The 17,782-nt window shown below is 51.5% G+C and overlaps 1 protein-coding gene across 1 annotated transcript in view; it reads right to left on the reverse strand.

Moving 5' to 3' along the window:
* Positions 1-14,129, reverse strand: part of Plekha6 (pleckstrin homology domain containing A6) — a 142,909-nt gene extending 128,780 nt beyond the window's left edge. The window contains exons 1-3 of the mRNA XM_078022645.1: positions 13,577-14,129; positions 8,130-8,206; positions 5,011-5,068 (exon numbers count right to left, since the gene is read on the reverse strand). Coding sequence (XP_077878771.1) covers positions 5,011-5,068; positions 8,130-8,206; positions 13,577-13,659 — 218 coding nt within the window. The 5' untranslated portion in view covers positions 13,660-14,129. The remainder of the gene's footprint in view (positions 1-5,010; positions 5,069-8,129; positions 8,207-13,576) is intronic.
* Positions 14,130-17,782: the final 3,653 nt, after the last annotated feature.

The raw sequence follows: 17,782 nt of genomic DNA on the forward strand, positions 1-17,782 counted from the left end.
CCCAGGCTGGTGCTGCCCAGCTCACTGTGTGCCACCTGAGGATTCTGGCACCTTCTTGGACACAAGGAAGAAGTGACAGGGCTGGGTGGGGCTCCCTGGGTGGAGCAGCAGCTGGGGTTTATCAGGGATGTGTCTCTGCAGGACGAGTCCCTGTCACATCTCCTCCCCTGCTGACTCTGGAGAGAGAGGAAGAGCCGCCCTTGGAGACAGAACTGATTCTGTCCTGCAGCGGGGTGCTGGAGCAGGGAGCCAGGGAAGGACACGAGGCCCCAGAAGAGAATTCTTATTGGTCAGGAACAGGTGGCACCCAGCCAGATCTTTAGGATTCAGAAAGAAGTCCACCAGACCTACGGTGGTTGAGTAGTGGCAGGGGAGGGTCAAGATGGCCCTGTCAGCTCCTGGAAGGCAGCACCATCAGCCTGGAGAGAATCTGTGGGTCACCATGGAGCAAACCCCTAAAGGCTGGATGTGGCTGATCATGCGTGTTCTGGCACCCTCTTGTGGATAAGATGGAAAGTGCATACGTGCTGGTAATGGGCTTTACCTATCTCTCTCTCCCTCTCTCCTTTCCCCAGGTACTGGGGATCGAACCCGGGGAACTTTACCAGTGAATTCTCAGCCCCACCCCTTTAAAAAAAATTTCAGACAGGATCTCACTAAGTTGCCCAGACTGGCAAACTGGAACTTGCCATCCTGCCTTAGCCGTCCGTAGTAGCTGGACTTATAGGTGTGCACCACCACACCCACACACACTCTGGTGTGTGGCCCAAATCTCCTGATCCACCTTTTCACCTTTTGCTTTTCTTTTCTTTTCTCCCCACACCCTCCTTCCTGTCAAATGACACCTTCAAACTACAGGTACACTGGAGTAACTCATCACTTGTGGGTACCATGTGAATCCCCCCTCCCAGACACCATGAAGGAAAGAGCTTACTGAAACACAATTATCATGCTTGTTAGATCCTGGGAAAATATCAGTATTTGCTTATTGAAATTGATCCATCCATACTGGAAGAATATGTCTGGATATCTCAGTTTTATTATTACCTCTTGGGATCCATGTCTTGGGTCCTCAGAGTTTCTAATTCATCTACCAACACAATGTCATATATCTGGGTAGGGAAAAGACTTAAAATCAGCATACTTTAGTGATGGGGAACACATCAATGTTTATAGTGGCTCCATTCACAATGGCTAAGCTATGAAACCAATCTAGGTGCCCTTTAACAGATGAATGGATAAAGGGAATTCGGTATGGATCACACGATAGAATATTACTCAGTCATAAAGAAGAATGGAATTATGGCATTTTCCAGTAAATGGATGGAACTGGAGACTATCATGCTAAGTGAAAGAAGTCAGTCCCAAAAAACAAAGGCCAAATGTTCTCTGATATGCGGATGCTGACTCACAATATGGATGGGATAGGGAAGAAGAGAAGCTCATTGGATTAGACAAAGGGGAATGGAGGGAAGGGAGGGAGGATGGGAATGGGAAAGACAGTAGAATGAATGGGACATCACTTTCCTCTTTTCACTATGAACACACGACCAGTGTAACTCCATATCACGTATAACCACAAGAATGGGAAGTGATGCTCCATGTGTGTGGATGATCTGTCAAAATACATTCTACTGTCATGTACAACTAAAAAAAGAACAAATAAAAATTTTTTTAAAAAAAACAGAGTGGGAATGGATTATAGAGGCGAATGTGAAAATAAGGAGCGTGGACCAGAGTCTTCCACTCACTTTTTACTAAGGGTTCTTGGGTGCGTTCCTCATCCAGGCCTGGGGTGAACAGCTGTGGCATTACGTTACTGTCACAGCCTGGGAAATCCTGACTTTCTCCCAGCTCCGCGACCTTGAACAATTTATTTACGGTCTGGGTTTCCTAGTTGTTTGCAAAAATAGTTGGGAGTTGAGAGAACACGCTAAAGCGCTCAGCTCTGAGCCGCTCCTGCTGCTACTGATGCAGTACAGCCACCGCGTTGCACACAGGGACAGGCGATGAATGGCAGCCGACACTTCATTACAATATGTGATAGGACAATGACATCTATGTCCCAGACTTTCTGGCCACGCTGTGTCGCCCCTGCCCTTGAAGAGTTTCCCATCTAGACCAGCGCTTCCCCATCGCATGGTCCCCAGAACAGCAGCATCAGGGTCACCCAGAAACTTACAGAAGATGCAAAGTCCAGACTCCTTGAATCAGAAACGCTAGGGTACAGCCCAGCAATGGTTTTCAATAAACCCTCCAGTGACCTGGACGCACACTCGGGCGGGAAGATTACAGATGGAGGTAAAAGGATACACGTAGAAACAATTAAATGCAGAGGGCATCCCTGAAGGAGGGAGGTCCTGGGCAGGGTTTGAAGGAAGAGAAGTTGTCCTCAGTGGACCCAAGCCATGTTGGAAGAGGGAGCAGCGCTCACAAGGGCTCAGATGCTGGGAGTCAGGTGTGTGAGGAGGGACCCACAAGGGCTTGGTGTGGCTCCAGGAGAGGGTTAGCAAGCAGAGCAGACTGGTAGTGTGGGAGGTGAGGCTGGGAAGGGAGGCAGGAGCCAGATCATGATGCCCTTTAAGTGGCTAGAGAAGGAAATGGAGAATGATAGGAACAAATTTGTACCCCACCCAAAAAAAAAAAAAAGAAATACTCTTGCAGCACCACGGCCCAGAGGCAGGCGGAGTCACAGAGCAGCTGCAGGAATGACCAGGTGAGCTCCAGGTGCCCCTGACAGTGGCTGCAGGATATGGACAAGGGGGTGGGGCCAGAGGGGGAGGGGTAAGGACCCCTGGGGGAGCAGGAGGGGGGATCTCTGGGGTCCTGCCTTGTGGGGAAGGAACAATGCAGAGAAAGAGGAGGGGGGTCACATCTTCACAATCAAGGGGCTTGGGAGCTAGCTCCCAGTGGGCGGTTGGAGGAGGAATTAATTATGCTTCTGCAGTTTACTCCCTGTGCTTTCTCATTCTTTCTTTCATTTCAGCAAATATTAGGTTCCCAACACGTACCAGAAACCACCACCACCAGAATGTGCTCTTAAGGGTCACGTGACAGCGGGGAACATTAGCAATAAATAAGTAAACACATGCACTTTCTAATGTTTCAGTAGTGGTAAGTGCAATGAAAAAAAAATAGAGTGAGCGAGGAGAGGCAGGGACCTCAGAGGGACTCATCAGGAAGGGCCTCCCCAGATGGGCAGAAACAGGAGAGAAGTGCTCCCAGGTAGAGGGGTCAACATGTGCAAAGGTCCTGAGGTAGGGATGAGTTTGACATGGAAGGAGGGAAACAAGAAAGTCTGTATAGCAGGCCAGTTATACAAGGAGACCAGGGAGGTGAGCAGAACCAGAGAACACTAGATAAGTTTTTTGTGTTTTTTGGTACCTGGGATTGAACCCAGGGATACTTTATCACCGAGCCACATCCCCAGCCCCTTTTATTTTTTATTTTGAGAGAAGGTCTCACTAAGTTGCTGGTGTTGGTCTCAAACTTGTGATCCTCCTGCCTCAGCCTCCGGAGCTGCTGAGGTTATAGGCATGCGCCACCACTCCTGGCTCAAAGGTAAGTTTTTTAAGGATAGGTGGAAAGAGGTAACATCATAAAAGTGCTTAATAAACTGTCTCAAGAACCAAATGTATATTCTGTACATCAGGAATATTAGGATGGTTTCTAGAAGAAAGAAAAAAAAATATATATATATATATAGTGTGTGTGTGTGTGTGTGTGTGTGTATGTGAGTGTGTGTGTGTGTGTGTGTGTGTGTGTGTGAGAGAGAGAGAGAGAGAGAGAGAGAGAGAGAGGTCTTTTTTACCACCCCCAGACCTTTTTATTTTTTATTTTGAGACAGGGTCTCATTAAATTGCCTAGGCTGACCTCAGACTTGCAATTCTCCTGCCTCAGCCTCCTGAGTAGCTGGTGTGTGCTCCTGTTCCTGTGTCCAGCAAAGGAACAGTTCTCTTAACTGAATCAGGAAGGATTTAGATTTAATTTTAGGGAAATTCAGGCTGTAAGAGCCATGCGTTAGCAGAACAGTTTCCAAAACAGATTATTCATAAGAGCTTTTTGCTTTTAAAAATACGGCCAGTCTTGAGCTGGGGGATGGAAAAGGGACCTCCCAGGGTGTTGGTGGATGAGAATTTCAGAGAGGAGAGGGAGGGAAAGGGTCCGCTGTCCTGGGTGGACTGTGGCTCCCTCGGTGGAGCTGGGCCCTGTCCACCAGGCAGCAGCGCCCTGCCATCTGCAGATTCAGGGGGCAGAGCAGGCGGGGAGGCCGCAGGCCTGAGCATGCTGGGCCTCACCCATGGGAAGGAAGCCAGGACCCAGCCTGGCTGGGAGGCGGGGAGACTGAGGCCAAGTGGAGGGAAATGAGTCCAAGCGAGTGGTGTGGACCAAGCAGCCCACAGAGCTGTGTCCTCTGCCTCCCTGAGAAGTCCAGGGTGGCTCCCTGAGGAGCGGCTTCAACTGGGAAAAGTCAGGGCTTCCCCACCCCCAGGGGCCTGGACACACACACACCTCCACCCAGAATCACCGGTGCCCCCGTCCAGAAGCAAGAAAGCTGGGCCTGGCCCGGCCACCGCAGCCCATCTTCTCAGTGAACACCACACACCTGCCCCTTGGGCTCCACCTTCCTCCCCTGTGCCCCGCTGCCCCAGCTCCCGCCTCTCCACCCCTGTCTGGTTTGTCCAGAACGCTCTCCTCCGCTTGGTGGGGCCAGCTCCTTCCACCTGTGCAGCCCAGCCCAGCGCCCCACCCGCCCCGCCCCAGAGAACTTTCCGTGATTGACACAAGCCATGCCCAGGCCAACGTCAACACAGACAGACAGACAGACAGGCCTCTCTCTCTGCAGCACTCTGAGGCCTAGGGTGCCTTCCTGGCCACTCACAGACTCAACGATGCCTTTGACAAAAAACCAGACCTTTTTAATCACCTCCCCCTCCAGAGGTGACATCGGTGACAAGGACAAAAGTAAGACCAACGGCGAGATCAGAAAGGAAACTCCATCTTACTCACTTGATGAAATACACGGCTCCTTCCTTCGTGGAATCCATCTCCCAGCCCTTGGGCAAACCTGCCAGGAAGCAGAATCACAGGATGAGAAGGAAGGCTCGAGAAGGCTTGGACTCCACCTGTCCCCGTGGGCCCCACCAAGCAACCTCGTGCAGGAGGCCTGAGCCTGGAGAGGCAGGGAGGTCCCCAGAGCAGCTGCGGGGGTCCAAGCAACCATTTCACCTTATTTTGCCTATTACTTCCAGCACCTGGATTTCTAGCAAATAATGAGAGAGAAGGCAGGGATGGGACACTTCTGACAATGAGCAAAGCCACTGAAAAAAACATTGGGACTCACCCACTCATTCCACAAAGCTCTTCTGAGCATCCACACTGGGCCAGGCCCTGGGCCAGCCCCAAAGGCTTAGCAGTGAGCCCCCGAAGGTTGTCCTGGAAATGTCCTCAGGATCATGGGACCAGCCCCCTTATATCACAGAAGTGGAAGCTGGGACCAAGGGCTGTCACTTGCCCCAAGACTCGGATAAATAGCACCTAAGATTTGACTCAAAGTCTCCAAATCCCAGGCCAGCCATGTGACCTCTAGAGACCCACAGAACCTAGATACCCACGGAAGTGCTCAGAGAGGAGAACCGCAGGAGCTCAGTCCCAAGGCCTAAATCGTGGACGAAGCTGACCTTGGCAGGGGGCAGGAGGGGTCCCAGGCAACCCCACAGGTGGGTGCGACAACTCTACCTCTTAAAGGGGTCTCTGTCAGGCACTAACTCATCTGTGTCCTGCGCACTGTCCTCAACAGCCGCCCGGCCCTGTCCCACAGACTCCCTCCTCCCACGGCAGAGGAAGAGGTTCCTGAGAGCCCTAGAGAATCCACTGTCCCCTGGCTGAGACTGGGAAACAGGTGGGAATTCTTGTGACACAGATTCCCAGCCGCCTTTCTGGTGAGCCCAAGCATCTGCCTTGGGTAGGAGATCTTACAAGACATGGCCCTTCTCTGTTCGTCTGACCATCTCCCGGTCAGCTCACCCTGCACAGAGCACAGCCTGGGTCCTGTGGCGTGGCAGGTCTAGCTTCTGGTCGCCCATTTTATTCACTTGTGTGTATCAAAGGGTCTGTAGTCTCCTAGTTGCTGCTTCCGCAAAACAGAACCGCTAAGGAGCCCAGCTTCTGCCCAGGACTTGCCCCGGGGAAACACCTGCTACCACCTGAGGAGATCTTCCTTCCCCTCAGCCATGCCTGTCACCTCTGTTAGTGCTTCTAATCTGCACGGCGATATTATACCATAGGTGTCAGCCCCATCTATCTGCTGACAGATAAGGAAACTGAGACCCAGACAGGTTCATCAACTTGCTTGAAGCCACACAGGAAATGTCTGGGCCGGGATGTGAGCACTGGTCTGCTGTCTTTAAAGCCCACACTCCTTCCTCTGTGCAACTCCATAAATGCTACTTGTTCCCCTCTGTCCCTGTGGGAGGACGCTCCCATTCAGAAGGGCGTGGGTTGGCAGCCTCCCCAAGTAGAGGGATCCCCCATTGGGTCAGAATCATAAATAATCCTGCCACTGTGATGTCCCCGGGCAGGAGGCCAGCGTGGATTATGTCCCTTGCCTTTTTCTAGCAACTTCCCTCCACACTGCCCTCTCTGCCTGGGCAACACCAAGAGCGCTTATGTTCCTGTCCAGGCCGAGTGCCCGCCGAGGCAGCTGCCCTCCCGGCGAGCTTCGGGGGCATCTTAACCCCTTCCCAGCTGCGGAAGGCCAGTTGGCTGGCCAAAAGAGACGGGCCCAGGCTCCTAGTCATCTCCCATAGTGATGGTGGACTTGACTCTGAATGGCCAGGACCCTGGGGCAGCAATAGCACCAGCCCCCTAGAAGAAAAGAGTCCTGGAACCTGGGTGGTAGGAGGCCTCCCTTCAGCAGTTACCTCCCAGTGCTCCTGTGTGGTCCCAGCCACCTCCTAGTGAGGTTCCCAACCCTATCCCAATTGCTCAGATACGGAATCAAGCACCTGCAAGTAGAGCCAGGACCTGAGCTGCGTCTCTCCACCTCCAGAACTTAATGCACCGCTTGGCTTATTAGCCAAGCACCCCCAGGGGCAGCGGTGCACACCTGTAATCCCAGGAGGCTGAGGCAGGAGGATCGCCAGTTCAAAGCCAGCCTCAGCAACTTAGTGAGGCCCTAAGCAACTCATCAAGATCCTTTCTCTAAATAATATACAAAAAAATGGGGGGGGAGGGCTAGGATGTGGCTCCGTGGTTGAGTGCAGGTACCAAAAATAGAAATAGGCTCTGGGCAAGTCGAAACCCTAAGCCAATATATCCAGCACTGCCAGCTGAGCCCCATGAGTGACCACATCTCTTGGAAGAAGATGCCTGGTGTCCAGTCAGGTGAAGGCTGGGCTGGTGGGAGATCCTGCCAGGGTGCTGCCCATAGCTCCTCCTCCTCCTACTGGACTCAGAACAGAAGGGGTCAATCTGTGGTCACTTGAAGGACCCCAGTCCTCCTCAAGCCTGGCCTCCCTCCCACTGTAACTCAGACGGATCCCTTTTTCTTTGGCTGTTTCGTGTGCATTGTTGGCCTGTCTGTGTCCCACCTTTCCCAGCCGGCCGAGAGGTCACCAAGGGCAAGGGAGAAGTCAGTGCTGACCTTGGCCCCTCATCTTTCCTGTTTCTCGCCAGCTTGAAGGAGTTCCTATCAGCCAAGAGGGGTTATTTACATTTCAATTGATTAAAATAAAAAATTCAGGTCCTTGGTAGCACTAACCACATTTCCATGGCCCACTTGTGGCCAATGGGCAGCAGAGATGGAGAACATCACCAACCAGACTAACAGCACTGGGGGCTGGGTTCTGCCCAGTCCAGGAACCTCAAGATAGAAGGACTTGACTGGGCAGGGGATGAGAGAGGAGTGAGATCTGTGTCCTCCAGTGTCTGTCCCAGATACTGAAGGTCAAGGTAGAAGTTAGGAGAGACCCGGAGGTGAGCACGGCCTCTTGCAAAATGGCAGCCCACAGGCTAAGTAGAGGCCACCCATGGAGAAGGGGAGCAGAGCTGGGGCCCCGGGCTCCTGTAGCCACCTCAAGATTGTGCTTCCTCCTTGATTGCGAAGGCAGGGGCAGCGGGCTCCTTACCTGGGCCGGAGGAGTGTCCACTCTGGATGGGTGCTTCTGTACCAGGGTGCACCCAGCTGGTTGACTTTTCCTCATCACTATGGAGGGAACAATGAGAAAGGGTCAGGTTCAAGAAAGGCTTCCCCTGAACAAGGCTTCCCTGAACAATCCAGATGCCTGACGTGGGAGCTCCCGACGCTGGCACACGAAGTCTGGTGCCTGGTCTTGAAGAATTTGTAACTCACTGGGGACCGGTGCATGGAAGGATGCTTACAACACAACACAGCAGCAACTACTCTCCCCCCTCTAGCAAGGCACAGGAGGTGGAACGCCAGCAAAGAAGGGAGGATGTTAAAATGGGGAGCCTTCCCTCAAGGGGCCACACTGGAGGGGACTGCAGAAGCCAGGTGGGGGTCCTCCCAGCAAGTCCCCAACCCACAACTTTTCTGAAAGGGAGGAGGCTGTGTGAGTGGAGCTGGGTGTCTGCAAAGCTGTGGATTTTCACTCATGACATTCCCTCCCAAACAGATTATGAATCTGAGGTCTAGAATGGGGAAAGGACACCCCCAAGGTCACAACCAGTAAGTGATGAAGCCAGTTTCAGACCTAGATCTGTCTTCCACGAATGCCCAGCTCTAACATCTCACACCCTCCAAGGCCAGCTCCCAGACAGTGCAGATGCTCTGGGCTCTAGGTCTGAGGGCACAGGACCCATCAATGTTTCTCTGCCCCCAAGATCCAAGTGACACAGATTTTTCCAGAGTCATCTGTAACCTAGTATGAAGCACCTTCACGTGGCCAATTCAGGCATGTGAAGGAAAGGACTCACAGATGCCCTGGATCATTCAGGCTTTAGCGGGAGGTGGTCTTGGGGTCATACTTGGTCTTTAAGGTATGACTGATGGGCAATAAACTCCACTGTTGGGCTGAGGTTGTGGCTCAGCGTTAGAGCGCTCGCCTAGCAGGTGAGGCCCTGTGTTCGATCCTTAGCACCACATAAAAGTAAATTAATTAATTAAAGATAGTGTATTCAACTACAACTAAAATAAATAAACTCCACTGTACACCTCTTCCTCCCCCCAGCTCTTACGACACCACCGTCCCCTGTGACACTGATCTGCTCTGTCGCTCTAGGTTAGGGTGCATTTTTTAGAGTTTCTAGAATTTTACATAAATGGAATCATATAAGCTGGACCTCTTTGTCTGATCCTTCCTTCCTTTCCTCTTTCCCTCCTTCCCTCCTTCCTTCTTTCGTTCCTTGCTATAGAATTTATTTCACTCCACCTTAGTGCTGAGTAGTGTTCAGAACGCACCAGCGTAAGCATCCTTCCACCTGTTGATGGACATATGGGTTGATCTCAATTTGGGGCCACAATAAATAAAGCTGCCGTGACTATTCATGCACAGTGTGCGGACACGGGCCCTCTTTTTCTCGACTCCATTCATTTTTCTCTGAATTTGGACACCTGCTACAGAAAGAGATTTCCTAACTGACCAAAGAAGAAACAAAGTCACAGTCTTAGTGACCCCTGAGCCCTGAGCCACTGGGAGCCGTTGGAGAAAGTGCCTTACTCCTGGGCTCTGGTCTGGGCTTTGATCCTGGGAGGCAATGGAGATTGAAGCCAAGGGAGGAGAAGGGTTTGAGGCAAATGCAGCCCCTCATCCCTCCTCTTGAGCTCCCCTGAGACTTCCCAGCACCCCCCCCCCCCGGGGCCTGACCTCTGCTCATGCTCATGCTGCTGGCTCCCTCGGACTTCCCAGCTGCCTCCCGCCACCTGGATGGTGTGGACCACCGCATCAGCCCCCCACCACAACCCTCGGCTTCCTCTTCTTGTCTTTCCACTGTCCTCCTTCGTTAGTCCCTGGGCTGGCACAATGCAGCCACCCAGCACTGGACTGATGGGAAATTGGACCTGGGAGGACCCAAGTCCACAGACCCCAAGCTCAGTTGGGCCCTGAGCACCACTAGAATCTGCCTTAGGGTCCCTAGTCATTTGCTGGATGTTCCCAGGCCTTAGCACCATCCTGCCCCCCTGCCATCCCCCACCTACCCCGACTGATCCTGTATCTTAAGAGAAGGAAAAAATAAAACCATCAGGCCTCCCAACATGCCCAAACACCCTACCCCCAAGTTCACCACATTCTCACCCATCCTTTAATTCGTCTCTGCGCTGGAGAAGAGGCAGCCTTCTCCCACTCAAGGCTAATCCCCTGCCTGGGCTACAGACCATCCTTTCCCATCTTTGATAGAAACGTCACTCCACTGAGCATTCCAGACGTGCACCGTCACTTTCTCCCCCCACCCCCACCCCCGTGGGGTCCATCACTTTCTGGTCCGCTCCCCTTCCTGTCTTCCACGGCTGAGCACTCTGTCCTGGCACCATCTCCCTGCAGCTTCTGGTCACATCCCTCTCCCTCCTGACCCAACATCCCCCTTAGAGATGAGCCTCTCCCACCTCCAGTCCCTGCCTCCAGCCGCCCCGGGCATCAGCCCACTGCAAGCTGGTTTCTGTCCCCAGCCCCACCCTGAAACCACTTTCCATTAAAGACACCCTCACCCCCAGTGTTCCTAAATCCAACACACACTCCAGTCCCGGGCCGTTGGCTTCTCTGCCACGTTCCACACTGTTGGCCACTCCTTCCTTCCCCCTTCTCAGTATCCCTCTTCCTTCCCTTTGGGGGCAACACCCAACAGGTCCTGGTGCTGCTCACCCCATGACCCCTTGACCCCGTTCTCCTTGTTGGCCTCTTTTCCTCTTTCCTGTCCCTAAACACAGTAATGCCCTTCTCACCCCACCCCTCCCACACTCTGGGCAGTCCTGCCTCTTCATAATGACCCCTAGGACTCTCCTTTCATCAAGATGACTCTCTGGACCCCTGTCTGTCTATCCAGCTGTCTGTCAACACCTCAAACTCAGTATGTCCCCTGAACCTGCACTCCCCCTAAAATGAGTTTCTCTTCCTATTTGCTGATCTCTGGCAAACTCAAACTGGAAATTCTGAGATTTATCTTTGCCCTCCACAATATCCAGGCGGGAGATCCTGTCCCTACAGAGGTCTTTCTTCGCCAGACATAGTGGCGCACACTTGAAATCCCAGTGGCTCAGAAAGCTGAGGCAAGAGGGCCGCAACTTGGCCAGCCTCAGCAACTTGGCCAGCAACTCGGAGAGACCCTGACTCTAAATGAAATATAAAAAGGGCTGGGGAGTGGCTCAGGAGTTAAGTACCCCTGAGTGTGATTATATATATATCTCCCTTCTCTCCCTCCCCTTCACCTCTGTGCTCCCCACTTGAATTCAGGCCCCCCATCAGCTTTCTTCCAATTTTCCATTTTCACCATTGCTTCCTGAGTTTCTCCCCCGCCTCCTGCCCAGCCTCAAATCATCTCCCCTTTAGCTGCCAGAGGATCCTTCTGAATGCAGATCTGACTCTGTCAAGACCTTTGGCTTCCCACCTCCTACGGGATGGAGTCCAAACATGTAAGGCCTCTCTCAAGCTGTCCCTTTGTGACTTTTTGTCCTTGTCCTCTGCAGCACCCCTGCATCCTCCACTCCATTTTACTGAGCCCCATAGAGGATTCTGGTGACCCACGTCCCACCGTCCTTCCACGGGCCCCAGCGGCCAAGCCCCCTTTGGCTCCCACCCTTCAACAAGCTCAGCCCAAATGCTTCCTCCTCCCTGGGAGGCCCCTGAACTCCCTGCACAGCGCTGGCTCTTCCTTCCCCCTTCTCCTAGAGCCCCATGCAAAAATAGACGCTTCCAGAATGTATCCGATGATTTCCTAAGGACTTATTTGTGTTTTCTTCCTATGACTTTAAACAACAACATCAACAACAACAACAACAAAAAAAACCCCTGTCGTTTATTTATTTATTTTTATCTCCAGGGCCTAGTGAGCAGTAGAGAGTAAATGCTTCAGATGTGTTTGTGGAATACAAGACAAAAAGAAGCTGGAAGGCCAGCAGGAGACTGGGAAGGAAGAGCAGGATGAACCCCTTCTCTAGAGGACCTGGGGAACTGGGAGAATTCAGACCCGCAGGAACAGGAATCTCTGACAGAGCGCTCAAGAAGCTTTTTTAACAAAGCCTTTGTTTTTTTTTTTTTCAGTCAGGGTGTCCCCATGTTGCCCTCAAACTTCTGGGCTCAAGCCATCCTCCCACCTCAGCCTCCTGAGGAGCTGGGACTGCAGGCACGTGCCACCATAGCTCCTGGCCCAGATGATCCTTACGGACTCTGAAGTCTCAAGCCCCTGAGGGAGGGCACTCGGGTTTTAATCCTGGAGAAGTTCTGTTATTCAGGAACCTGACCTAGGGTCAAGAACTTTTGTGGAGTTGATTTCTAAGATAATATAATGACAGCATCAATTAGGATAATGGTGGCAATAATTACAAAAGAAAGGCCCTAAGCAAGTGTGGAAACTGACAAACACCCAAGAGAACACTCTGCCGCTTGGGCTCCTGCAAAGGCAGTCTGGTTAGAGAAAAGCGGGCAGGACAGCCTGCAGATGCCAGGCTTAGACCAAGATCTGACTGACAATGACTTTATCTTCTACAAGCAGTTCCAATCTCTCTGGACCTGGGTCCCCCACCTAGACAACACAGGGACTGCTTCTGGGTTCCTTTTCACTCTCATGCCCGGTGAGTGACTATCTTGAAGGAGAGAAAGCATGTCAAGTGTGGGTAACAGTCCAGAATGCTGTGCTTCTAGACTTGCTATCTCATTGGAAGATTTCTATACTGGCAAAAAAATGACTATAGGAGAAGCGGGCCAAAAGAGGGCCACTTTGTTATAATGAGATTATGCCACAGCCATTTTGGTTTATGAAATTATTATATCAGTGCTAATAAATTACTGAGAGTAGCAAAGACTCTCTCTCCCTAAAGATTGCTACACATGCAGCGGGTGGCTAGCTTCTCCTGTCCCTTGACAACATTCCAGCAGGAGGGGAGAAGAGCTGCTGGCTTTGGAACACTGAACCCATGGGTGAGGGGACGCAGGAACCAGGTGGCAGATTCAGTCCCCTCCTGGACTGCATGTATCTTGTCACTTAGCTGAAGTCTTCAGGTAGCAAGTAGGGGAGGGGAATTGGAGATCCACCTTTGGATCTTTCTGCCCAAGGAGGTGAAAGGATCCCAGGCTGGGCACTGGTCTGGCTGTCCTCCTGGGGACCTCTGTGGTCAGGGGAGACGGGAAAGGCGGCACCTCCCTGTCCTGCCCTGCCTTTCTAGCTAGGGAATACAGAGCCTTTGCTGGACTTTGAACCCATTGAGGAAAAGGCGGGAGACACATTCAAACAGGCATCCCAATAAACTTATTAGTCATGCCCACCGTCCCAGTCCCTCCTCCCTCGGCTTGTCCCCAGCCCTGCCACCTTTCAAGTTGGAAAACTTTAAAGAAAAATAATGAAAAAAAAAAAAAAAGAAGAAGAAGAAGAAGAAGAGGAGGAGGAGAGAGAGAGACTTACGTACTTGATGAAGAAGATTCTCCCACCGCGGTCCACTCCGTAGGTCCACCGGCCCGGCAAGTCCAGCCAGTCAATCTCATCGGCCATCTCCGTGTCCCCGCAGCCCCTCTAGCTCTCTGCCCTCCTCCCCCGGGCGCCAGGCTGGCGCCCCCACTTTCGGCCGCCTCCTAGAGGCGGCGGTGGGGGAGGGGGTCCGACGTGGGTCCGCCCTGGCTCGCGGCGTACCTCCTGGGTCCCTGGCAGTGACTCCGGCCTCTCGGAGACGGCGAGCTGGCCGCAAGCCGGGCGGCAGGGAACCGGCGAGCGCTTAACCCTGCCCGGGCCGGGAGCCCCAGCCCGACCCCACCTGCCTCCTCCTCCTCGCCGCGGAGCTCCTCTTCGACCGTCTCCTGAACTTTAATGACGGGCAATTAGCGCGGAGAGTAATTATGACGCTCCTCCGCCCGGACTGTTAGCGGGCAGCGCCGAGGTGTCGGTCCCTCCCGGCTCGCGCTGCCCGTCAGCCTGGCGGAGCCTCGGAGCAGCGGCGGCTACGCGGGGAGGATCCTCCCGGAGGGAGCAGGTTGCAGCGAGCGAGCGGGGTGTTGCCTCTCGCTCCAGCTCAGCCCCGATCCTGCACTTGAACCTCCGGCGGCGGCGCGAGGGGGGCGGGGCCAGCGCCGCGGAAGGTAATTCACCGCCCCGGGAGCACCCGCAGCCCAGCACTCGGCCGCTTGGAGTCACCAACCTGAGCGACGTGTCCAGCCACCCAACGGAAACGGGGAAGTGATCAAACCTGGCTCTACTCGGTGGGAGGTTAGGACGGGAACAAAGGTCAAATGCACGGAAGGGTGGCGCGCTGGGAGCAGTGAGGGGCCCCAGGAGTCCCTTTCAGCTAAGACGTCAACCTAACCAGTCAAGCTAGTCTTCACCTTTCCTTTCTTGAGCACCTCCTCCAAGAAGCCTACTGTGGTTACGTAGAATCATAGGGAAGCCTTAGGAATACTCAGAAACCCGACAGCTTTTAAGTCCCTCCATATATGGCACCAGAAGTAGAAAATTAGCAAAGAGCTAATGAATGTGCTCTGTGTACAGAAGGCAAGCATTTCATATTGGTGTCATCGGAGCCTACAGTTCTACTCTCTCAGGGTCTATATCAAAGATGGGGTGCACTCAGCTTTCCCTGTCTATACAGGACCTGCTCCTGGGGATCCAGTTTGGTGTCCACTGTTCCTACTCCTGTGCCAAATCCAAGGGAATAATTAATTAAACCATAAAAGATATGTCTCTTGCTTTTTTAAAGTATGCATTTTTTTCTTTTCTTTCTTTCTTTTTATTTACTTATTTATTTATTTCTAGTACTGGGGATTGAACCCAGGGGCTCTTAACCACTAAGCCACGTTCCCAGCCCTTTTTAATATTTTATTTAGGGACGGGACCTCACTAAATTGTTTAGGGCCCCACTAAGTTGCTGAGGCTGGCTTTGAACTCATGATCCTCCTGCCTCAGCCTCCTGAGCCAATGAGATTATAGATGTGGGTCACGGCACCCTGCTAGGTGTGCATTCTTATTGAAAGAGATGCCTGTCTTTAAAGAAAACAATGTGTCACATGACAGTTGGCAAGGATCTATTGAGTGAACATACTTTTTGTGAGCATTTGAAGAGATTTAATCCCCTTTCCACTTGGGTAACTCCTATTCATCCCTCAGTGTCTGTCCATGTGCTCCCTCCTCCAGGAAGTTACTTTGACTCCACCCCAGATTGATATGTCCATCTTCTGTGTGTTATGCTGCCTTCTATATGACTCTGTAGCAGTATTTATCACACTAAAATGCAATGACTGCTTTACTCATCTTTCTCCTTCACTGGACTGTGTGTTCCTCCAGGTAGGGGCTCTGTCTTATTCATTTTTACAGCCCCAGCACCTGCGAGGACAAACAATTAATGTTTGATAAATGCCTGATATGGTCATACCTGGGAACTGCTCTTAACTCCAACCGTAATCCTGTACTTTTGACCTTATTCAGGGGCACACTGAATATCACCCTTGGCAACAGCAAGGGGTGTGTAGGAAGATCTTTCTGGAAAAGGAAACATCCAGGGAGCCTTCCTTCCCAGGTCTGCCAACTGTAGGGTGTAACATTTATACATCTGATGGATGGTGAACCTAAAAGATGCCTCAGAGGTCTTTAGTCCAATCCTCTGTTTGAAACATAGGAAACTGAGGAGCAGAGAAGGCAAGGGGCTGCTCAGGGTCACTGAACAAGGTGGTGGCTGAGAAGGACCTGCTCACTAGTGTCCCAGGCCAGAGCTCTTTCCATTACATCACTCTGCCTCCACAACGCTGGAAGTGAACTCTGCCAACACACACGGGTTGATTCACGGCCAGGTCTAATTGAGTCCATTCTCCAGATGCAGAGGAGAAGAAGAAACCCGTAACACTCAACTCTCTTCTCCCTTCTCAGATCCTATACATTTCTAGTAGACAAAGTTGCATTTGTTGGTAAATTGGGCCACACTTGAGAAGCATAGATGAGGATCTTGTTGCCCCTTAGCTCCCAGACTGGGAAGACAAGAGAGCAGGCCCAGACCCCAGCCTGGTGAACCATCTGTGAGAATCACCCTGCTGGGCTGGGGCTGGGGCTCAATGGTAGAGCGATCACCTAGCACTCTGGAGGCCCTGGGTTCGATCCTCAGCACCACATAACAATAAATAAAATAAAGGTATTGTGTCCAACTACAACTAAAAAAAAAAAAGAGTCGCCCTGCTGATATAGCGCAGCCACCTGCCCAGCCCCTGTGATATCAAGGATCTAAACTACCAGCACTATTGCCAAGACGCCTCAAGGGCAAATACCAGCAACCAGTGTAATCCCAGTCCAACCTGAGCAACCAGAAGGGCAGCTGCATGTGGGTGGAAATTGGGGACAAAATGATACATATTCGAAAATGTTTGCAAGCCCACTGTTTTCTGGGAGGAGTTGGGGGCTCCTGTTGACCTCCTCACAAAATTGTTGTCTTGTTTAATTTTTAATCTAGCCCTGGACTCCTAGGAACATTCACTTAAGCAAGAAAAGGCCAGTGTTTGATATTCTGGGATTTTTTTTTTTTTTGGTGGGTGTGGGGGGGTTCTGGGGATTGAACCCAGGGCCATGTGCATGCAAGGCAAGCACTCCCTACCAACTGAACTATATCTGAGCCCTGATATTCTGAATAGCTGGATTTTTATTGTTGTTTTTGTTGTTGCTGTTGTTGCTTTCTGTTCTCATTTGAAATAAGAAATCAGGTTAGGAAATCTTTTTCTAATTGTGGTGGATCCTCACTCGTAACTTTTTACATTCTAGTTCTTGTTTACCAATCGCCATTAACGTTGATATAACTAGTAATGACATTTTAGCTGAAGAGCTATGGGTATGCAGGAAAAGAGTAGAAAACCCAGATAAAAACAGCTCTTGGGGCTGGGTGTGAGGGTACATGCCTGTAATCCCAGAGATTTTGGAGGCTGAGACAGGAGGATTGCAAATTTGAGGCCAGCTTCAGCAATTTAGCAAACCCTAAGCAACTGAGTGAGACCCTGTCTCAAATACATATAAAAAAAAGCTATGTTCCCAGCCTTTTTTTATTTTTTAATTTTGAGACAGGTTCACTCAGTGGCTGAGGATGGCCTTGAATCTGTGAACCTCCTGCCTCAACCTCCCAAGTCACTGGGATTTTTAGGCATGTGTCATCATGCCTGGATGGCAAGGTGTCATTTTGATACTGCTGGGTTTCACATGCTGGGGACTGCCAGCCTGCATGTGAAACCAACACAGCAGAAATGGAGCCTGAAGAAGAAGAGAGACTGGGTCCTCCTGCCATCCCATCACCCCTGGGGCCCAACTTGCCAGCAGAGGTTCTACCCCTGGAATTTCCAGTTATGGGTGCCAATAAACACCCTTATTTGCTTTAGTCAGTTTTAGTTGTGTTTCTCTCCCTAACAACTGAAAAAGTACTAATACAAAAGTCACAGAAAAAAACACACCTGTCTCTTTTATGTGCTAGGAAAGCCAAATAAGAAAATCACGTGAGTTTTTGGTGACTCATGAATAGGAGCCCAAGTCTTTCAAGAAAACCACAATTTTAGATCCAGAAAGGGTCTGAGTAATCATCGAGTCCAAGGTTCACATTTTCCCCTGGGAGAATACTAGAGAACTCAGGGGAAGCGCTGGAATTGTAGCCATTCCCTGGTGG

This window comes from Ictidomys tridecemlineatus, chromosome 10 (assembly GCF_052094955.1).
Source record: "Ictidomys tridecemlineatus isolate mIctTri1 chromosome 10, mIctTri1.hap1, whole genome shotgun sequence".
NCBI classification, from domain to species: domain Eukaryota; kingdom Metazoa; phylum Chordata; class Mammalia; order Rodentia; family Sciuridae; genus Ictidomys; species Ictidomys tridecemlineatus.